At 43.4% G+C, this 21,543-nt stretch overlaps 1 protein-coding gene across 14 annotated transcripts in view; it reads left to right on the top strand.

The window, feature by feature from the left end:
- Window positions 1-16,897, top strand: part of ehbp1l1a (EH domain binding protein 1-like 1a) — a 44,896-nt gene extending 27,999 nt beyond the window's left edge. For 9 of the 14 annotated variants that reach the window (XM_035954244.2, XM_035954242.2, XM_035954241.2 and 6 more), the window contains 18 exons: window positions 8-73; window positions 272-466; window positions 1,331-4,482; window positions 4,574-4,628; window positions 4,836-5,042; window positions 5,314-5,823; window positions 6,248-8,656; window positions 8,915-9,080; window positions 9,371-9,537; window positions 9,616-9,664; window positions 9,772-10,284; window positions 10,389-10,428; window positions 10,552-10,595; window positions 10,771-10,882; window positions 11,119-11,218; window positions 11,790-11,863; window positions 12,535-12,649; window positions 14,960-16,897. In XM_035954244.2, the coding sequence (XP_035810137.2) occupies window positions 8-73; window positions 272-466; window positions 1,331-4,482; window positions 4,574-4,628; window positions 4,836-5,042; window positions 5,314-5,823; window positions 6,248-8,656; window positions 8,915-9,080; window positions 9,371-9,537; window positions 9,616-9,664; window positions 9,772-10,284; window positions 10,389-10,428; window positions 10,552-10,595; window positions 10,771-10,882; window positions 11,119-11,218; window positions 11,790-11,863; window positions 12,535-12,649; window positions 14,960-15,053 (8,068 nt within the window). In that variant the 3' untranslated portion in view covers window positions 15,054-16,897. The remainder of the gene's footprint in view (window positions 1-7; window positions 74-271; window positions 467-1,330; window positions 4,483-4,573; window positions 4,629-4,835; window positions 5,043-5,313; window positions 5,824-6,247; window positions 8,657-8,914; window positions 9,081-9,370; window positions 9,538-9,615; window positions 9,665-9,771; window positions 10,285-10,388; window positions 10,429-10,551; window positions 10,596-10,770; window positions 10,883-11,118; window positions 11,219-11,789; window positions 11,864-12,534; window positions 12,650-14,959) is intronic. The other 5 variants (XM_035954239.2, XM_035954247.2, XM_035954245.2 and 2 more) reach the window with 4 other exon arrangements.
- The last annotated feature ends 4,646 nt before the right edge of the window (window positions 16,898-21,543 follow it).

Below are 21,543 nucleotides of genomic sequence, written 5' to 3'. Positions count from 1 at the left end.
TTTTCAGAAAGTTGCATTGCAGAATGTGGCACTCCATTCCTGACATGCCACTATTTTTGACTGTTAGGAAGAGGTGGGTTGCCTCGTTTTGCACTTTGATCCAATGATGTGATGCATTTTATACAAGAATGCATTTGCATCTCTACACTATTTGCTGACTTATTTATGGCAAACCTTGTATTTGCTGAGTGTGTCATTTGTGGAGTTGTGAGTTATTCTGTGCTTCCCAAATTTGTACATTTTTACTTCTTTTCACTTGTCATTGTTTCAGCCCAATGGGTCAGCAGTATACTGATAAGGGAGATGCTACTGTAAAAGAAACAGAGACTACTGAAGTCAATCTGGAGGATCATGTTCTTTTGCCTTTAGAGGAGCCAAATAAAACTTCTTTTGTAGAGTCGATTGATGACATTTCTACACATTATGATACTGTGGGTCAAAAGTGTGGTAGATACAGTGAGAGTGGGTAAGTGTCAAAGAGAAAAATACCTGACCTTTTGTCTTGTTAGGCTGCTCTTTGTGTTGTGATCTATGTTGCATGGCTTCATGCATTTTGTTCTCACATGGCAGACTTCATTTGGTGTTGGTCATATTTGAATTCTAGTACTACTACTAGGTAACATGGCTTGAAACATAGGTTGCTTAGTAGCACAGCCACTAAAAACAATACCCCAAAGAGACCGTGAAACAGGTCAGATAACTCATGACACAATAAATTCTTTGGAGAAGAGTTCTTAATGTTGAAGATGAAGTTTTTCTACATATCTTTGGAGGTAATGCCTTACGTCAACAGGAAATGTGCTGCAATATCATCTCCATCCATCCATTGGTCTGAGCCACCCAGTAAAAAATTGGTTTTACAGCACTGGCTATTGTGGAATCAACCAAAGCAAAAGTTTTGGCTTTTTGCTTGTGGAGTTTTGCTGTTTAACTCTAGTGGAGTGGAGTTGTTTAAATACGAACTAGAGTTGCATCTGGGGTGAAGAGCATTTGTTGAATTTGCATGTGTGAGACTAAAATACTATTTTTAAAATAATAACTTGTAGCGATAATTTTTTCCCCTTGACTGCACCAGATATGTAAATATGTTTCCATTTTACTATGAAGCACAGATTGCTTTCTTGGATATTGATTGACATACACTGTTCCAGTCTTTGCTGTCAGAATGCTGACAGCAAAGACTGGAACACCAACTTAAACTGAAATTAAAAATACAAAAAAATATGTAGGATTAAAATGTTCATTATGGTAATGCACTAATACATGACTTTCATTTGGTATATTCTTACAATGTGTGTTGACTGTAACTTTGTATTTACCTTCTCTTTAGAAATGAAAACTTGGTTTTACCACAATCATCATGCTCGATTGTTACTGGTGCAGCAGGACTCCCAAGTCAAACCGAAATAAATCTTTCTGAACAGGAGTCACAAAAACATCCTTCAAGTAGGATCATACAGTGGGAGGAACTACCAAAGGTTACCACAGAAAAATATCCTACTGACAGGATCCTCCTATGGGAGGAGCTACCAAAGGCAACTACGGAGGAAACTAGAAAAGCATCAGAGCTGGAAATGATTGAAGAAACTGTTGGCACAGTTCCGTTGTTCCCTAGTGCTTATACGATGTTACACACTGATGATAATGCTGTTGATGATGAAATTAAATCAACGACAGATGCTGGAAGGGCAGAGCTCTTGCCGATATGCCCAACTGCTGGTTGCACATTTAAATTCCATACTACTATTAAAGAAACAATTGAATCCCCTCTGGATAGGGAGTCTACTTGGAATAAGCCTTCAAAGGATAGTGAAATTATAACCCCCGAGTGTCCTCTTCATGTTGAAAGACATGTAGATCCAGCAGAACAAATGGTTTATAATAACTCGTCCAACCCTAGTGCACTGTGTGTGCCATTTTATGTGAAGCCTGAAATTGACTACAAACAGTTCACTTTCTTGGAAACTTGTTCCAGTGTGGCAAATGTTGCTGGCATGCCATCCAAATTTCCTATGAATGAAGAGAAACACTGGTTTCAAGATCGAAAGCTAATTTGGCAGAAATCGTCACAAATTAAGGAAATATTACCACTGTGTACATCAAAGGAGGAGGATGAACACGACAGGCGGGCAATGGTTTTACTGGCACCCTCTTGTTCCAAGGAAGCGAGAAATCCAGGGTTTCCATCCATACCACAATGCAGTGTAGTTTCTCATGGACCAAGTGTGGTAGATATTTATCCCTTTTGTTCAAATGTATCCAACATACCTGGTTCAGCATCTTTAAAAGAGAACACACCATGTATATCTCAAGAGGAGCCAGTTTTGGACAAGGAAATTAAAACTGGGCTTGGTATCCAGACAGTGCCACCAAAAGAAACGGATGAAATGAAACAAATGAGTGCCTTGGTACCGACAAAGCATTCTTGCATACCAGCTATCACTTCAGTTCCACTAGCCACTACGTCACATCACGTATCAAAAGGGATTAGCATTTCAGGTTCTTGTCCAAACGCCTCTCAAATTGAAGGCATTCCATCATTAGTGGGACATCATTTCAGCAAGACTTGGGCTACAGATTTCAAGCCCTGTGTAGTAACACAACCAAAAATGAGTGAAGTCATGATTAAAGATGGACCTCAACTTAATGAAATAGAGACCATGTCATCTTTAGCCCTAACTTGCCCGCAGAAATCCTCTATACCTGGATTTCCATCTGCTCTTGAAACTACCATAATCTATAATGTGTCCAATTGGGTTAATCTCCTTCCATCTTGCCCGACTGTCTCAAGTATGGCTGGCTTTCCATCACTCCAGAATGCTGACAGCAAAGACTGGAACACCACTCATCTGCCATTATGGGAGAAGCAAATTAATGAGTCTGTATTACCACTGGAGGATAATAAAATAGACGACATCTTGAAAGGAGCTGTTTCTCTTGCACAGAGTTGCCCAAGACAGTCTCACCTCTCTGGATTTAGTTCTGTACTGAAATCCCGAATGATTAATGTTGACATGACAAATATGGTCAGTCTTTCAAATTCATGCTCGAAAGTGTCACAAATAGCAGGATTTCCATCATGTCATAATCCACAAGAGTGGACAACAAGCAAGGAGCCACTGTATGAACCAAAGATGAAAGAAGAGCAGGTGTCCTGTGACATATGTGAAAGAGAAAAGAAAACAGAGAAAGCAATAATTTCTCTTCTGCCATCCTGTCCCAAAGTGTCAAGTATTCCTGGTTTCCCATCGGTTCCGCATCCCAAAATTGTGTATTTTGCCCTAAATGCAGTCAACCTCCTTCCTTTGTGCCCTCTAATTTCTACTATCCCTGGATTTTCATCAGTTGAAGGACACAAGCAAGAAGGATGGGCTTCTGAATTGGGTTCATTGATGCACAGGCCACAAAAGAACATCCAGTTCAGGATTAAACACTCTGCAATTTACATAGACGAACCAAGCTACATGCTTCCTCTGGCTCCCTCTTGCCCAAGAGCATCAGTAATTCCAGGAATCCCATCTGTTCCCCGATACAGTATTCTAAGTCTCATATCTGTTTGCCCCAAAGTATCTGGTTGCCCAGGATTTGCGTCCTATGATGACGGCTCCGAATTTGGATGGATTTTTGATTCACACACTCTGTATGTTAGTCTTCCAAAAGAGACCGTTTTTGTGATTGACGATCCTAAACAAGATGGACAAACTATGAAGAAAATGTTAGCCTTAGCACTATCTTGCCCAGAAGCATCCAGGATCCCTGGATTTCCCTCCAAACCTCAACTGAAATCAAAGCTTGAATCCAGTATGATCAATTTTGCACCGTGCTGCTCCACCGCTTCACGTCACGAAGGATTTGCATCCATGACTATAGTCCCAAACATAAAGTGGCTAAGTGGAACAAAGCAACTTTTAAGAAAACCTCAGAAGAAGAGGGCAGAACTATTTATGTCACACGCTGGACCAGAACAACCACACTGCTACAACATGAAAAGCATGCTGACATTAGTGACATCCTGCCCAAAAAAGGCCAGAGTATGTGGCTTTCCTTCTGCTCAAATTATAAATAGACCACCAGACATGATCAGCTTATGCACATGTGCTCCATGTGTTTCATGTGTCCCAGGATTTCCATCATTAAGAATGCTTAACTATGAAAGTATAAATATACAAACTAGGACAACAAAGAACGAGATCTTGTTTGAGAAGCTGCAGATTGAAAAGATTCTTATTGCAAATTTTCCAGCAAAACAAGAACATAAACAAGAGGAAATGAAGGGCATGGTAGCAATGGCTTCATCATGTCCACATCTGACTCAAATTCCTGGACTTCCCAGTGTTTCACACTTAAATCCAACATTGCTACCTTCTGCGGAAAAGCATACATTGCAAGAATTTCCAATTGAACAGTTATGTCCCAAAGACACAACAATTCCTGGTGGCCCTTCTGCAGCTGTTAGCTGTCACAGTACAGAGCTTGCAAATGGTGAGATATTCACAATATCACGATCAAGGTCTCATTTTTCTGTCTTAATCTTGTTTTTTTGCACATTTTATTATGTTTGCTTTTATAACAGATAACAAGGTCAAAGGTGCTGCAAAGCAAAACATAGAACTTTGTGTTGATAACGGGTAAGTAAAAGAGCACAGCTCTCTTGCATTTTTTTTTTTTTTTTGCTGTGAAAAAATTTTAGTGTTTGCCTAACATGGACTATTTGGACCAAAAAACAGCAGTCTTACAGTGCATGGTAAATTGCATTTCATTCATTGCATTTTTTTTGTCTCGCTGTATGAGCTCAATGGATCATGCCACCGAATCCTTTATATTTGGGTCCTCAGAAAATCACAAGTAGAGAGGGCACAAGGAAAGGAAACCCAAACTGTGAAGAAAACAGTGGACACATCAGAACCAGTGGGTGTCTTGGGTTGGGAAGTACTGGAGGCAGAGGGAACAATAACAGAAAAACAAGCAGACTCTTCTATGTCAGCAAAGGAAGAACAGACCTCTGGATTAGTAAAGACTATTGTAGATGTTTTCCACAAAGGGTAAGTGTAAGAATGGTCTGAAACTAACAGTGTGAAGCATGTAGTAAACCTAAATGGAGAATGAAATTTGCTAGTCCAGTTAAACTCATTCTTTCCAAATGCAGATTTTAGTATTGAACAAAATAAAAATGGAACTGCATTTGCCTGGAAACTTTTTTACAATCCTCTATATTCAGTTATTTCTATAACTAGCACCATGTTTATTGTAAACATTGTTTTGCATGGTATCAGATTTCATTTACTCACACCAGTATTCATCCATTTCTCACAGTTATGAAACAGTAGCATCCATTTTGGGGCCATCTAGCTTGGCTTTAGCTGAAGTTGATCACCAACCCAAGGCTGTCTCTTCTATGGGTCTAAACGACAAGACAGTTACCCCTTCGGATGAGTTTTTTCCAGAGTTCACAGATACATCTACAGCCTTACAGAAGACAACGGGCAAGTTTGAAGACATTCAGACCACACTTGTTAAATATCCAACAAGTGTTGAGCCTTACATGCGGGACTTGGTAGATGATCGATCGTCTCCATTGCCAGCTACCAATAATGATGAAGGGTTTTCAGTTTGTGCAAGCATGAAGAAATGGCCGCCACTGACAGAGGCAGATATCACTGAAATATCAAAACAAGAAAATAAACAAGTAGAGGAACATGAGGCCTCCCTTGGTCAATGGTGCCAAAAGGACAGATTACTCAAAGGGCAAGACTCTGAGGTAGAGACTGAAGTAGAACAGGGTGAGGTTAGAACAGTGTTGACTTCTTCCGGGCTGGACAAAGGGTGAGTGCTAGTGGACTATGTTTGGTTGCACGGTGTGTACATGTGCTGCATTTTTGGTGATAACATTTCTCCTGTTCTGCTTATAAGCACTTATTACTCAGGAAATTGTGACAGAGAGTCAGCTCTTTGTAATAGCCACAGAACTGGCAATGTGATGTGGAATGGCAATGTTGTTTTTCCTCATGAAAGCTGTTGTTAACTAGCTTTGTCTTTGTCTATTCGCTGCTGTGTTGTTGTCACGATAGTTAGCATGTGAAGCAGAATATTATGAGTGAAATTTATTTGTGTTTATTATTGTGCCCTAAGATTTGGCCTCTGTATTTTTGGTCAAAAATATAAATAGTTTGCAATAGGGTGCATGGTAAAAATGTTTGACAAAATCAAGAACAGCCAATTCTGAAGCTTGTCCTTTCTTTTCCTTAAGCCCCCAACAAAACATGTTGGAAGAAATTTCAGCTACATCCCTGCAGCCTACACCAAATGACCCACTTACAAATACCAATAAACTCTGGCACAAACCCTCAGATGATCAAAACATTAGTCCAGTTACAGCACAAGCTGGCATTGCTGTCCCTCAGCGAGGCAGACAGCTGAAGCGAAAAGTTCAAGACCCTCAACAGAAAGGCTGTGATCAAGAAGGAGACACTGTTCCTGTCCGGCCACTCAGAAGGAAGCACAGCCTAACAACAGATCGCAAACAACAAGTTGATGTCTTGTCTGTCAAGTGCCTCCCTGAAGTTTTTCCAGTTCAGTCTGTAAAGGAAACTGCTGCTGCTGAGATACTTCCTACACCATCTGCCACTGACCAAGCCCCCTCTTGCAACATAAAGAAAGCAGACAGCAACGTTCCTCTAGGTGTACCCCAGAATGGTCATCAAATTGAAAGTGTTAACGCTCAAGTGACATCTTCCACAGATGACTATAAACACAAAGGGGAAGCTGAATCAGTGCAAACATCCATGGATGTCATTCCTCCTCCTCGTCTGAAAAGAAGAGACGATAGTTTGTCACCTGGAACTCGACAAAAAAATGCCCCTTACAAGGCACTGATGTCTGTCACTACTACAAAACAATCTGTCCCAATAGTTCATGATCGACATGATTTGAAAGCTACAGTTAGTTCTGTTTTGGAAACAGATCTTGTTATTTGCCAACCTTGTGAGAGAAGACCTGATGTCTCAGGTAGCCTTGGACCATTACTGAATATTGATAAACCCAGTCAAACAGCCAATGACACAAGCTCCTCACAAATGACAGAAGAAAAAGATTTTGTATTAAAAGAACATTCTACAGAAGCTGATTTGGTTAGGAGTGCATCCCTACAGACAGACACAGAATTGGTTTGCTCAACGGAACAAGAAGACGCCTCTTGTCCTCTGGAATGCCCCAAAAAAGATACTAATGCATCTATCCAGTCTCCATCTCACAAAATTCAACCCTCAGAAACTAAAGAAATTAAGAGAATCAGTCCAAAGTCAGATATATTTCATGTTGAGCAAACTGCTCCCCTTTCAATCATTAAGAAGATTCGTCTTCCTCAACGTGGCAAGAAGATGCCTTCAAGCAAATCTGTCGGAACTAGCCCTGACAAGGGAATTGTGGCACAAAATGTACATGTTACAAACAAGGAGACTATTACACTGACCCAGTCCAACACAAAAGTGGATAATATGAGAGAAATAAAATGGCCAACGATAGCTGATGACACATGTGTTGGCACAAATGATATCACATCTTCTCAGAAATCAGATGTGGACGCAGGAAGTGACAAATACACAACTCATCCTATCCCAAGGCCTCGTGTGAGGAAACATCTCAGTGGCTCATTCCCAGATGACTGTATAGCTACAGAGAGAGCATCCCAGGTCTCCAGTGGAGAGGAGGCACAAGCAACAAGACAAAATGAACCTATGTCCACTTCTACAAGAACTAATGGATTATCAGTAGAGACACAGAGTAAAGACATTTTGTTTCTGTCTCCAGCTGACCAGTCTTCTACATCTATAGAAGAAGTGACTGGTGTACAGTTGAGGAGAAGCAGATTTTCAGTTGAGAAAACTGTTCAAAAAGAAGATAATGAGACTTCAGAGAAAACACCAAGACCCTCAAGCTTGCCTGTACCAAAACCAAGAGTAAAGAAACGTCTCAGTGATTTGTTTCCATATGACTCTGCAATTTCTGACTCATCACCTTTCTGCCAGTCAGACACTGTAGCTGATACCGGTAAACCTACAATGGTTTTACAACATGAACAGTCAAGCTTGCCTGTCCCATTGCCTCGGGCCAAGAAACGCCTTAGTGCAACTTTTTCAGATAGCGCACAACCTGTAGAGAGTTTAGTTTCCACAGAAATGGAATTGCCTCAGACAAACCTAAGTGATAAAACTGTCGCTAGTAAGGAAACAAAGGAAGGCTCAACATCACTGGATTCAAGTATCATCTCTGAAGGAGATTTTGTTGCAATCCACGGTGAAGATGATGTTTCATTGGAGTTGGAAAGGGACGTGCTTGCGGCAAAAGAGTTTTCTGAGTCACACTCTGTAGAAGATACTGATGAAATCATTGAAGGCTGGACCTTTACGGATGAATTTGTTTCAGATGACTTGAAGAAAGCTACAGAGATGATTTCAGAGGAGGTTCACATTGAAAAAGTCCTGGAAGCAGAGGTTGATAGGCCACTTGCTTCAACTGTTGATTCCTCTCAGGATGACTGGCTGCATGTAGAGAATGATAAAGACAATGAACTAATGGAAATAAACGTAAGGAAGGAAAGGGATGAAGAATTGGACTTTGGCTTTGTTTCTGTAGATGTAGGTTGTTCAGAGAATCAAAGGTAAGATCAGTTGGTACATATTCAGGTGTGGGGGGGTGCATTCATAACTGAGATATGTTTTTTGCATCATTGACTCTACACACAATAGAATGTCACCAAATGTTCTAATTATTTAACATTGTCAGTGTATGTGGTTTCAATAGCAGCACGGTTTTGTAAATCATCAATAACAAGTGTTTTGGTTTGAGAACAAACATATCTTGAAAGAACTATGAATTTTTAGAAATAATTTTACTTTGTTTTTATGTGTCTTTCCAGACAAAGGGAGAGTAGAGAAGAATCTTCAGGTCTATCTGTACCTCATGGCAAGAAGCGTTTGAGTGGTTCTTCTCTAGATGACAGAAAGTCCCAAGTTTCTCCCCTCCAAACAAATGAATCAACAATGCCTCAGAAAAGACCTGCAGTTGGGGCTGCCTCTCCAGATGTATGTTAAAGCTGCATTTAGCAATATTTGTATATTAATAATTGATCAATAGCTCTCAAACTTTACCCCTTTTCCAGCAGCAGCATGTGTTATTCTTTTATTCTTCTTTGTCCATACTGGCCAAAAACTCAAACAAACAAAATCATTGTAATTGCAGCTTTAGTGATTGTCTTTATTCACTTAAGATCTCTGACTTAATTGATATTTCATGGAGGATTTTGCTCTGTTGTGTCCTTTAATCAAATTTTTGCTACAATCATTCATCAGCATTGTTACCATGTGTCTTTTAGAATCTATCAGCCAATCCCAACTTGGTGATGTCCAGTCAGTCTCTGCTGGAATGGTGTCAGGAGGTCACACAGGGTCACAAGGGAGTAAAGATCACCAACTTTAGCACCTCCTGGAGGAATGGTCTGGCCTTTTGTGCCATCTTAAATCACTTCCACCCAGAAAAGATGTAAGAAACAGCTGACATATAACTTGTACTCTATACACTGTTTATGAGGTTATTTTATCTTCTTTTGCCTTTTTCTAGTAATTATGAAATGCTGGATCCATATGACATCAAGTACAACAACAAAAAGGTGATTATGCAGTTCTTGTCTTTTTCTTTAATTGCAGATTAAACATAATTGTTGGTTGGTAGGCCCTAATATAACCATCTATTCATATGTTTTTAAACATATTGCAGGCCTTTGATGGCTTTGCCGAACTTGGCATTTCCAGGCTAATGGAGCCTTCAGACATGGTCATGATTGCAGTACCTGACCGCCTCATCGTCATGACGTACCTCAACCAGATCCGCACCCATTTCACTGGCCAACAGCTCAGTGTGCTGCACATAGACAAGAACAGCAGTGAGTCCAGCTATGCAGTTGCAGGGGAAAAGGAGAGCCAAGAGGACCCAGAGGCAACTGTTCGCTACTGTGCCCAGCGGCTCCAGGAGGAGGGTATAACTCTTGAGACTAATGGGAATGTAAGCACTGCAGACAAGGAGAGTAAAGCCAGTAAGGATGTGGTGCCACCTCCCAGAGCGAAATGGTTGCAGGTTGCAGGGGCAGGTGGAGCTCAATCTCCAGTGGCACCACCAAGGACTCATTTCCTGTCTAAGTCAGGCTTCTCTCATGTCAAAGACGCTGATCTGGTCAAGAAACGTAGGTCACAGCGCAGGAGTGGGTCAGTAGAAGGAGCAGACATATCAGTGGTATGATGCCTTAATATCTTTTTCCTTCACTTTAAGTGTTATTGTTATCTTCTCTCACTTTTCTGTAATGAACTTGCGTGAGAAACTTTTTTCGGTCTCTGTAGGCTGTTGCAGCACCAGAAGACCAGGGCAAGACAGAAACTGGTTTGTTCTTTTGAGATTTTTTAACAATTTATTTTTAAAACTTTATTTTCTTTGTTGTTGATTTGATAATTTTAGATTTTTTTTGAATATGTACAATTATTATTTTCTGTATTGGTCTTGCAGAGAGAACAGACGATGTGGTCGAAGAGGAAAGGCCAGAAGGCCAGGTCAGAAAACAACAGTTTGCTTTATTGTAGAGCTGAATCTTTAAAACTGTTTCCAAACAAACTTGTTTCTCTGTTTCACTCATTGGTCACGTGCTTATCATTTTTATTTAATTATATATAATTAATACAAAAACAGAATGTGTAGGTAATTGTGCCTATGTGTCAATGTATTTAGGATCCCAGCCAGTATGTGCTGAATCAGATGGAAGCCCTGGAAGCAGAACAAAATCATATTGATACCAGAGCAGGTGTGGTGGAGAGGAAACTCAGACAGTTACTGGAAACAGGTAGAGTACTTCATGCCTGCAGATACATGCATGATAAGTCACCTTTAAGTATAATTGTAATTAAAAAGTTATTTAAAGGTACTAAATTATGAAATATTTAAATAAAAGATATAAGTATAAAAGTAGCAGTCATGGTCTTCGTGAATGACTCTGAAACTGCATTGCACCAATCTCGGAAAGAAAGAGTATGACATTAACGAGGAGAGGGGTAATAGTAATATATCTTTGTCCTGCAGGCAGTGACAAGGTGGAGGAGGAGAGACTGATTCAGGAATGGTTCACGCTGGTCAACAAGAAGAATGCTTTAATCCGGAGGCAGGACCATCTGCAGCTACTGTAAGGCACACACAGTGCTAGATGTGCAGAACATGTGTCTTATATACTGTACACCATTTGGAATTAACAAAATAATCTCACCACAATGTCCATTTTGACACTTAACTTAAAGGAATGTCAGCATAGTCTGTGGTGGTAAGTTCGATCCAAGAGGGGAACTATAAAATCCAAATATCGGGTGTTAGTTTACTGTCTCTTTGCTGTAAAATGTCCTGCTGCAAAGTATGTGCTCGACCTTTGTTTTAGTAATTTTAATAGTTTGCTTGATTTTTCTGAACCTTTGGACTGCAAGTTACCTTCACACAAGGTTTCAATACTTGTGTCACGTGATGAAATGTGAGCCATCTCCATGACAACTGACAACACCACATTGGCCTTGGATGATTATGAGATGCAATTAAAAGGTCCTGAAAAAGCCCTTAAGTGGGCCTAAAATTAAAATTTTGCCAACAAACTTAGCAATTAGACAAATGGGACATCTTCCTACTGTGTATATTAAGTTTTTAAGCTGTAGGACAATCTCCCACCTCAAACCCACTCCCCATAAGTACCAATTTCTTGTAATTGCCAGGTTGGAAGAACAAGACTTGGAAAGAAGATTTGAGCTGTTAAACAAAGAGCTGAGGGACATGATGGCAATTGAAGGTACCACTTTATTTTTAATAGTCTTCTTCAGCGATACTGCAATACATAGTCAATGCTAGACAGACAGTTTTAGGCTTTGTACCACTCTAACATCATAGGTTGTGGTTTAAGTGGAGGTTGTAGCTTTGTCATATGCTGTATTTTTTGTATGTCTGCTCAGGAAGTGCCTTTAAGCATGTGCATGACTGGAACTCTGTGGCTTACCTTCTGAAAGGCATAGTTCACACATACAACTTCTCTTTTTAACAGTAAATAAGGAAACCTGTGGTGAGCTTGCATCTGAGATAAGCAGCGTTCTGTAAATGACGGTGCAGAGCTTCTCCAAAGAAACTCTCAGTACCCTTTAGATTGGCAGTTATATTAACAGTCATGGCTCCACTCACCATCTTAAATGTAGTCACAAGTTAACTTCCATTTTAGAGTAGTGACATATGACAGAGCAGTTATGCTAGTGGTTATATGTGTTTCATGATAGTGAATGGCAGTCCTGTTGTTGATCACTCAGTTGTCATCAGGAAACTTCCTTCAAACTGTAACTATTCTAAAACAAGTTTTTTGGTTTTGTGAAATCCCATCATCTTCCACTTCCTCATTTTACTTCTTTCATTCTAAACCATTGTCCTCTGCCTTATCTCTTATTCTTTGCTTTTTCCTGTTGCTTTGTTGTGCAGAGTGGCAGAAGACTCAGGTCCATAAGCACAGAGAGCAGCTGCTCCTTCAGGAACTAGTGTCACTGGTCAACCAGAGGGACGAACTGGTCCACAATATAGATGCCAAGGAAAGAGGGTGAGACACAATCACTGCAGCTGTTGGATGGTTACCAAAGTCCATGTGCAACACAGACATGATCAACTTTTCATCATACCCATGGATACACCTATATGTGTAAATATCAGATGATTTTTCACTGCCGGTGATGTTCTGGTTAAATGGAATTACTAAAACCTGAGTTAGAGAACAAGACAGTGCGAGACTGAATGAAATAATTTGTTCTTGTTTTATTACTGGTGAACCACTACATGGCAGAATATTGTAAGGCTGCTACAGCCAGCTACAATCCAGCTAGTGGAGTGCTGTCATGCAGGACATGTAGCACAGGAGGATGAGTTCAAATATATCTGGAGATACCCACATACTACTCAGCAATATCAGAATAGTATGAGAAAAAAACAGTCAAAGCCAGCAGATTCAGAGGCACTTCCTAAATCATGATAATTACACTTTTCAGTGTAAAAAAAAATATCCTTGTCCTTATCCATCATATGTTTCCATGGTATTCTGCCTCTAGAACTGGGTCTGAATATTTTGTATCTGACATGGTTTCTCCTTAAAAAAAGATTCAGCTACCTTGAAAAAACATTCTTAAAATCCATCCACTCCTCCATTAGCTATATACACTTAATCCTGCAGTCGGTTATGGGGCTTAGCCATTAATCCATCAATTTTCTATGCACCTCTTTATTCTGGGGAGAGTTGTAGGAAAGCCAGCGCAGGCACAGAGAGCAAACGCAAACTCCACACAAAAAGTGAACATTTGGTTTGAGCTTCTTGCTGTGAAGTGACAGTGCCAACCACTGCACCACCATACTGCTTTTATATTTTAGATTCTTCAAAATAGCCACCCTTTGATTTGATTACTCCTTTGCACACTCTTGGCATTCTCTGGATGAGCATCATGAGGTAAGTCACCTGAAATAGTTTTACAACAGTCTTGAAGGACTTCCCAGAGATGCTGAGCATTTGTTGGCCCTTTTGCCTTCACTCTAGCTTCCATTTCATCCCAAACCATCTGGATTGGGTTTAGGTCAGGTGACTGTGGAGGCCAGGTCACAAACTGGATGGGATGTCATGTCGCTGCAGGATGCTGTGGTAGCCATGCTGGTTCAGTGTGCCTTCACTTGAAAAAAGCCCCAACAGTGTCATCAGCAAAGCACCCCCACACCATCATACCTCCTCCTCCATGCTTCATGGTGGGAACCAGGCATGTAGACACCATCCATTCACCTTTTCCGCTTCACACAAAGACACGGCAGTTGCAACCAAAGATCTCAAATTTGGACTCATCAGACCAAAGCACAGATTTCCACTGGTCTAATGTCCATTCCTTGTGTTTCTTGGCCCAAACAAATCTATTCTGCTTGTTGCTTTTCCTTAGTAGTGGTTTCTTAGCAGCTATTTGACCATAAAGGCCTGATTGGTTCAGTCTCCTCTGAACAGTTGATGTAGAGATGTGTCTGCTACTAGAACTCTGTGTGGCATTTATCTGGACTCTAATCTGAGCTGCTGTTAATTTTTCATTTCTGAGGCTGGTGACGCGGATGAACTTATCCTCAGCAGCAGAGGAGACTCTTGGTCTTCCTTTCCAGGGTGGTCCTCGTGAGCCAGTTTCATTGTAGCACTTAATGGATTTTACGACTACACTTGGGAATACATTCAAAGTTTTTGCAATTATACAGACTGACTGACTTTCATTTCTTAAAGTGATTATGGCTTGTTGTTTCTCTTTACTTAGCCGATTGGTTCTTGCCCTAGTATGGATTCTAACAGTTGTCAAATAGGGCTGTCAACTGTGTACCAACCTGACTTCTGCACAACACAACTGATGGTCCCAACCCCATTAAGGAGGCAAGAAATTCCACAAATGAACCTTGACAAGGCACAGCTGTGAAGTGAAAACCATTTCAGATGACTGCCTCATGAAGCTCATTGAGAGAATGCGAAGAGTGTACAAAGCAGTAATCAAAGCAAAGGGTGGTTATTTTGAGCAATCTAAAATCTAAAACAACAGTTTTATATTTTAACAGTGCAGCAACAGCAACCATATACTCCATCAGTGTCACCCTGCAAGGGCTCTACAGTGGGCATTTTGACTTACACACAGCTAAGTACATGATCACGGAAGTTACACACAAGAGACACAAGATAAAGAACTGCACCCAAAGACATAGCCTCAATGGTTGCAAAGTGACGTGACATGCATGCAGAGCTATATTTATTCAAGTACAAGAATCTGTCCCATCAGAAATGTGAGATGTACATCTGAAGCGCATAGTGTGTAGATAGCTCTTGACTCTCCTTCTATCTCCTTATCCTCAGAGGTCTGGAGGAGGACGAGCGCCTCGAACGTGGCCTGGAGCAACGCAGGAGAAAGTATGCTAAACAGCAGAAAGAGAAGTGTGTGATGCAGTGACTCTATAAACCCCGAGCCCTCAAACACTGGATTACCGGTCTGAAAGAAAGTGGTCAAAGGAAATGAAAAGACTAGTCCAAGACTTGACAGTTGAACACGATCCTCTATGACGTGCTGTCATATTGATTGGTGTGGCTTTAAGTTAACAGTAAGGGGACATTTTGCTCAAACTTGTCACCACAGCTGATCCGAGGAGAGTACTACCCCTGAAGAAACACTAAAACAGTATGGGCTTGCTGAGTATTTCCACTGATGACTCAGATGTTCTAGAACCAAAGTTGTACTCTGATAAGGGTCAGTCACAGAATGTTTAGGTTCTGTATCAACTGAATTGTTAGATTTTTGGCTTGCTCTCCTTTTTCAGTGGTCAGAATGTGGTACCAGGCTCTATTTTATGACCTGAAGATCAAAGCCATCTGGGTAGTATCGTTTTCACATATATACACTTTCAAACATTATAGGATGCTTAACACAAAGGAATGCCAAGCCATTCAGCAGAGGAGGTGTCAGTGCCATTTGCTTTGCAGTTTCTTTAGTGTTTTTTTTCTGTTTTTAAGCACTGTTGTTGTATGTTGTGATCATGAATGTAAGTTGGGTTGGAAACTGGAAATGTTGGGTACAAACAAAAACAGTCTAGGCTAGGGCTAACAGAGGTTGATGGTCTGAAGACTGACATTATTACTGATGTGATGCATTTATAACTACCATACAAATGTCTTTGTTGCTCTTATTAGCAGGACATTGTAATAAGATGACTGAAAAATATTTCAAGTTCATTTTTCCATTGGTCTAAGGATTTGGTAAATTTAGGCTTAAAGGACTAATGTGTAAGATTTAGCGGCATTTGGCAGTTAAGGTGCTGATTGCACACAACCAAATGCGCCACGCCTAACCCTCTCCTTCCAAGTGTGTTCAAGAAATTACTGTGACTGCTTAAAACGCAAAAGGCTACCAGTGTTTGGTTTGTCTGTTCTGGGCTACTGTAGGAAGATGGCAGAGGACTTGCTTTGTAGATGCTCATTGTAAGGTAATGAAAACACAGAAATTTGTACTTACAGGGGATTATATACAACTGAAAAAAATAATTAGGAATATTTTATTAAATTTTTGCCAATAGGTCCCTGTTGAACTGGACCTTTAAAAAAATGCCTAATCATTACGTAAGGACATGGTCCAGGCTATGGTCATTGTGCAACTCAGACTTCTAACTAACTCATTCGTTGGATTAATTTAAAGTTTTATTATTTATTCAGATATACCACCTGGAGAAGCAGAGACAAGTATGCCTGCTTCTTTGGGAAGTACTTTTACCAAAGCTAGCCACCTTTATTATTGCAGCTTTTGACTTCCATCTGTGCAGAAATTATCATCACAGTCCAGTTACATTTAAACTCCGTGTAAGCTGTTAATGAAACTAACATTTCTGAGACTTAAGATAAGAGATTTAGTTATCCTTCAGGAGGAAAATGAGGATTTGTTTTAAGTATTGAAACACTTTCACTGAGTCCTCCCTTTTATTTTACTGTACAAGCCAAATATTCCTGACCACAATATTGATATTTGCTAAAAGTAAATTGACATCTTCATTGATTTGACTGAGAAATGCAGCCTCTTTTTGTTTCTCTTCTGAAGAGTTTTTACTTAAGTAAAAAAAAATTTTGTGTGTGTGTAAAAGTTTGCAGTTTCTTGTCATCCAGATGGTTGTAGCAGTTCTGACCACCAGATGTGTGATTGTGTTACAGCTTGTCAGAAAGATTGCAGTTGGAAAGTTTTCATTTGTGGCTTTTATGTAACATTTGCACTATTTGTAAAGTTTGCAAAATACAAAATACCTTTACGCATCATGTCGTAGTTCTTCTCAGTAAATGTGTCGCCATACAATTCTACCAGTATTTATAACTATTAAGAATTTATTCATATTAAAAGGCTGATGATAGCAACTTTATACTGCAGATGGCCACTGTTTTGTACATTTTGAGGTCTTGATTTCATGTACAGTCAAGACTGGATTATGAGGGGGAGCCAGAGGCAGAGGGAGTAGCCAGTCCTCTTCGGGAGGCGAGGGGTTGTTCCAGCGGTCCGGGGTCCCAGTCTTCCCGGGAGGCGGGTCGGTGTGTGGCCCAACAGAACCGGGCAGGTAGCAGGAGGATTGACCAGCAGACGGCTGGTCCAGGCGGAGCTGCAGCAGGATCCTGACAGAGCGGTCAGCGGATCTGCAAGCGGAGCAGGCAGAGATATTAGGTGAGCCTGAATCGAAGAGATATGAAGTATGCAGAGCCTAGAAGTACTAACAGCGTGAATTACGTTTACGATTTGGCAGGGAGTGGGAGGAGAAACTAGTCTTTTATGGAGAGGCTGATGAGGCGGGTGTCTGACCTGCAGCTGTCTCGGATCCTGCAAATGAACTTAGTGAATGAGATGCAGCCGCGGAGGAGCGGTGCCAGAGGAAGAGTGAGCGGGGAGGAGAGAGAGAAAGGAAAAGAGGGTCAGGGGGGGACAGGTGCTGAGCCAGAGGGGGGAGCTCTGACAGTACCCCCTCCTCTACGTGCGCCTCCTGGCGTACGACGGAATCCGTCAGGATTTGTATGCGGGGTATCCAACAGGGGCTGCACAGTGGCGTAGTGGTTAGCACTTTCGCCTTGCAGCAAGAAGGTCCCTGGTTCGTGTCCCGGCTTTCCCGGGATCTTTCTGCATGGAGTTTGCATGTTCTCCCTGTGCATGCGTGGGTTTTCTCCGGGTACTCCGGCTTCCTCCCACAGTCCAAAAATATGCTGAGGTTAATTGATTACTCTAAATTGCCCGTAGGTGTGAATGTGAGAGTGCTTGTTTGTCTTTGTATGTGGCCCTGCGACAGACTGGCGACCTGTCTAGGGTGTCCCCTGCCTTCGCCTGAGTCAGCTGGGATTGGCTCCAGCCCCCCCCCCGCGACCCTAGTGAGGATTAAGCGGTGTATAGATAATGGATGGATGGATGGGTATTGTCGTAGTTTCCCTTAAACCTCAAGGATGTGTAGATGTTGAAGAAAACGTCCATTGACACTGTTACTTTTATAATATAGTTTATTACTTGAAAAGGACAGCATCTGAACAGGCACCATGGTCTGCCTGTGGAGAGTTTCCCAGCCAATATGAAAATCCCACTTGAACAAAGGGCTGGTGGTCATTTTATACCCTCTGGTAAAGGATCGAATTACAGCATCTGGTTTACAGCCCCACTAAAGAGTGACAACTCCTCAGACAAAAACCCCCTTCTGTACATTCCTAAGGGTCACAGGTCAGCTGTAGGTTAACAGTGGACCCCAATGTCAACAAAGCATAGGATTTCTGGAGCCTGAAACACATACCTCAGTACTCACTACCATCTGTTAGTCAAAAGGTCACTTTATGGTCAACAACTATCAGAACTCATATCAGATCAGATACTACAGTATCCAACAGCGCTCCTCGGGACCGCATCCCTCCCAGTCCACAAGGTATTGCACGCTCCTGCCCCGGCGACGCACATCCAGCAATCTCCTGACTGTATAAACAGGGTGGTCATCCAGAATCCGGGGTGGAGGTGGAGCAGGCCCGACGGGGGACAGCGGGCTCTCCTTGAGAGAGCCCTCGCTTGAGTTGGGAAACATGAAACGTGGGATGTACACGCATGGAGCGTGGTAACTTCAGCCGAACAGCGACAGGGTTAATCACCGCCTCCACTTCGAATGGTCCAATGAAGCGTGGAGTTAGCTTTTTAGATTCGACCCGGAGGAGCAGGTCCTTGGCCCTGAGCCAAACCCTCTGTCCAGGAGCATAGACGGGGCCAGCGGAGCGGTAACGATTGGCCTGGTCTTGGATTCTTCGGGAGACCCTCAGCAGAGCGGCACGTGCCTGGCGCCAGGTCCGTGCGCAACGACGCATGTGAGCTGCCACTGAGGGAACAGAGATCTCCTCCTCCTGATCCGGGAACAGAGGGGGCTGATAACCATGGGTGCACTGGCAGAGCAATAATCCGGAGGAGGCGTTGGAGAGGGTGTTATGCGCATAATCCACCCAGGGGATCTGTGCGCTCCAGGAAGATGGGTTTTCAGAAGTGATGCACCGTAGGGCGTTCTCCATCTCCTGGTTAAGCCGCTCTGTCTGGCCGTTACTCTGGGGGTGGTAACCGGAGGAGAGACTGACCGTGGCCCCAATCGCTGTGCAGAACGCCTTCCATACCTGGTAAGTAAACTGTGGCCCACGGTCTGAGACGATGTCCGTTGGTAACCCATGGGGGCGGAACACGTGGGCCACCAGGAGGTCCGCCGTCTCCTTGGCTGACGGGAGTTTGGGCAGAAGCAGGAAGTGAGCCATCTTTGAGAAACGATCCACCACGGTCAGGATCACTGTGTTGCCGTTTGAAGGTGGGAGGCCGGTAACAAAATCCAGAGCGATGTGGGACCACGGCCGTTTAGGAACTGGCAGGGGGTGGAGCAGGCCAGCTCTAGGCTGATTAACAGGTTTACTCCGGGCACAGACAGAGCAGGCTGAGATGAACTCACGTGCATCTTGAGACATGGAGGGCCACCAGAACCTACGGTGCAACACGGATAAGGTTCTAGAAACCCCTGGGTGGCAGGTGAGGCGGCTGGAGTGGGCCCATTGTAGTACTGCGGAGCGGGCGGAGTCCAGGACGAACAGGGTGCCGGGTGGACCTTCTCCAGGATTTGGCTGCTGTTCCTGGGCCTGGCGGACCGTGGACGCAGTCTCCCAGGTTAAGCCAGCCAGAAACCGGGTCGAGGGCAGAATGGGTACAGGTTCCTGGAGGGTCTCCTCCCTGGCATGTAGACGGGACAGCGCGTCCGGCTTCACATTCTTTGAGCCTGGGCGATAGGACAAGGTGAAGTTAAAACGGCCGAAGAAGAGGGCCCACCTCGCTTGTCTGGAGTTGAGCCTCTTTGCCGTTTGGATGTAAGCAAGGTTCTTGTGGTCGGTCCAGACTAAAAACGGCTGCTCGGACCCCTCCAGCCAGTGACGCCACTCCTCCAATGCTAGCTTCACCGCCAGGAGTTCTCTGTTGCCAATATCATAATTTCTCTCCGCTGCTGATAGTTTCTTAGAAAAGAACGCGCAGGGATGAAGCTTGTTATCGGCAGGTGAAACCTGAGACAGGACCGTTCCAGCACCGGTGTCAGAGGCGTCCACCTCCACCACGAACTGCAGACTGGGATCCGGCTGGGTGAGGATGGGCGCGGACACAAAGCGGTCCTTCAGCTCCTGGAAGGCTGCCTCTGCTTCAGGATTCCAGTGGAACTTGACAGCCGTGGAGGTGAGAGCTGTCAGTGGTGCTGAAACGCGGCTGTAGTTCTTGATGAAACGGCGGTAAAAGTTGGCAAACACGAGGAACCGCTGGAGTTGTTTGCGGCCCTCGGGTCGGGGCCACTCCTTTATTGCCGCTACTTTGGCCGGGTCCATCCTTATTTCTCCCGCCGATATAACGTAGCCCAGGAAGGAGACTGTCCGAGCATGGAATTCACATTTCTCCGCCTTCACAAACAGGCGGTTGCGGAGCAGTCGCTCTAGGACCTGACGGACATGCTGTTGATGCTCCTCCAGGCTACGGGAGAAAATCAGAATGTCGTCCAGGTAAACGAAAACGCTCCGGTTCAGAAAGTCCCGAAGGACATCGTTGACAAGGTTCTGGAAGACGGCTGGGGCGTTGGTCAGGCCAAAGTGGTGTATTAAAAGCCGTCTTCCACTCGTCTCCCTCCCGGATGCGAACAAGGTGGTAGGCGTTCCGAAGATCTAACTTAGTAAAGACCGTGGCACCATGGAGGGGGGCAAGGCTGAGCTGATGAGTGGGAGAGGGTAATTATTCTTCACCGTGATGTTATTGAGCCCCTTGAAGTCGATACAGGGCCGCAGAGTCTTGTCCTTCTTGCTGACAAAGAAAAACCCCGCTCCGACGGGTGAGGAGGAGGGACGTATCAGGCCGGCTGCTAGGGAGTCCCTGATATACAGCTCCATGGCGGCTTGTTCCGGCTTGGACAGACTGTATAATCTACTGCTGGGCAGAGGGGCTCCGGGCAGCAGGTCGATTGCACAATCGTAAGGGCGGTGTGGGCGGAGGGACAGGGCTTAGTCTTTACTAAAAACTGGAGCAAGGTCGTGATAGACGGCTGGTACCTTGGACAGTTCCTCCTGATCAGGTAGAGATGGAGGAACGGGGGTCCCCGGTGTCGGGGCAGAGCGCAGGCACACAGCGTGACAGGTGGTGCTCCAGGTCAAAATCCTCCTTTGGGCCCAGTCAATGTGAGGATTATTCTGGCGGAGCATGGACACAGGACCTCTGGGGATGTCCTGTGGCACCAGTGAATTCTGTGGGTCCTGTGGGTTGCAGGGTGGGACCTACCTAGATCAGGTTTATCCTAGCACATCTCACAGATGCTCAATAAGATTTGTATCTGGGAAATGTGGAACCTGGGTGAACACCTTAGCTCTGTCATGTTCCCTGGGCCACTCCTGAAGAGTTT

This window comes from Amphiprion ocellaris, chromosome 23 (assembly GCF_022539595.1).
Source record: "Amphiprion ocellaris isolate individual 3 ecotype Okinawa chromosome 23, ASM2253959v1, whole genome shotgun sequence".
Taxonomy (NCBI): domain Eukaryota; kingdom Metazoa; phylum Chordata; class Actinopteri; family Pomacentridae; genus Amphiprion; species Amphiprion ocellaris.
This window is presented reverse-complemented; position numbering and strand designations above follow the sequence as displayed.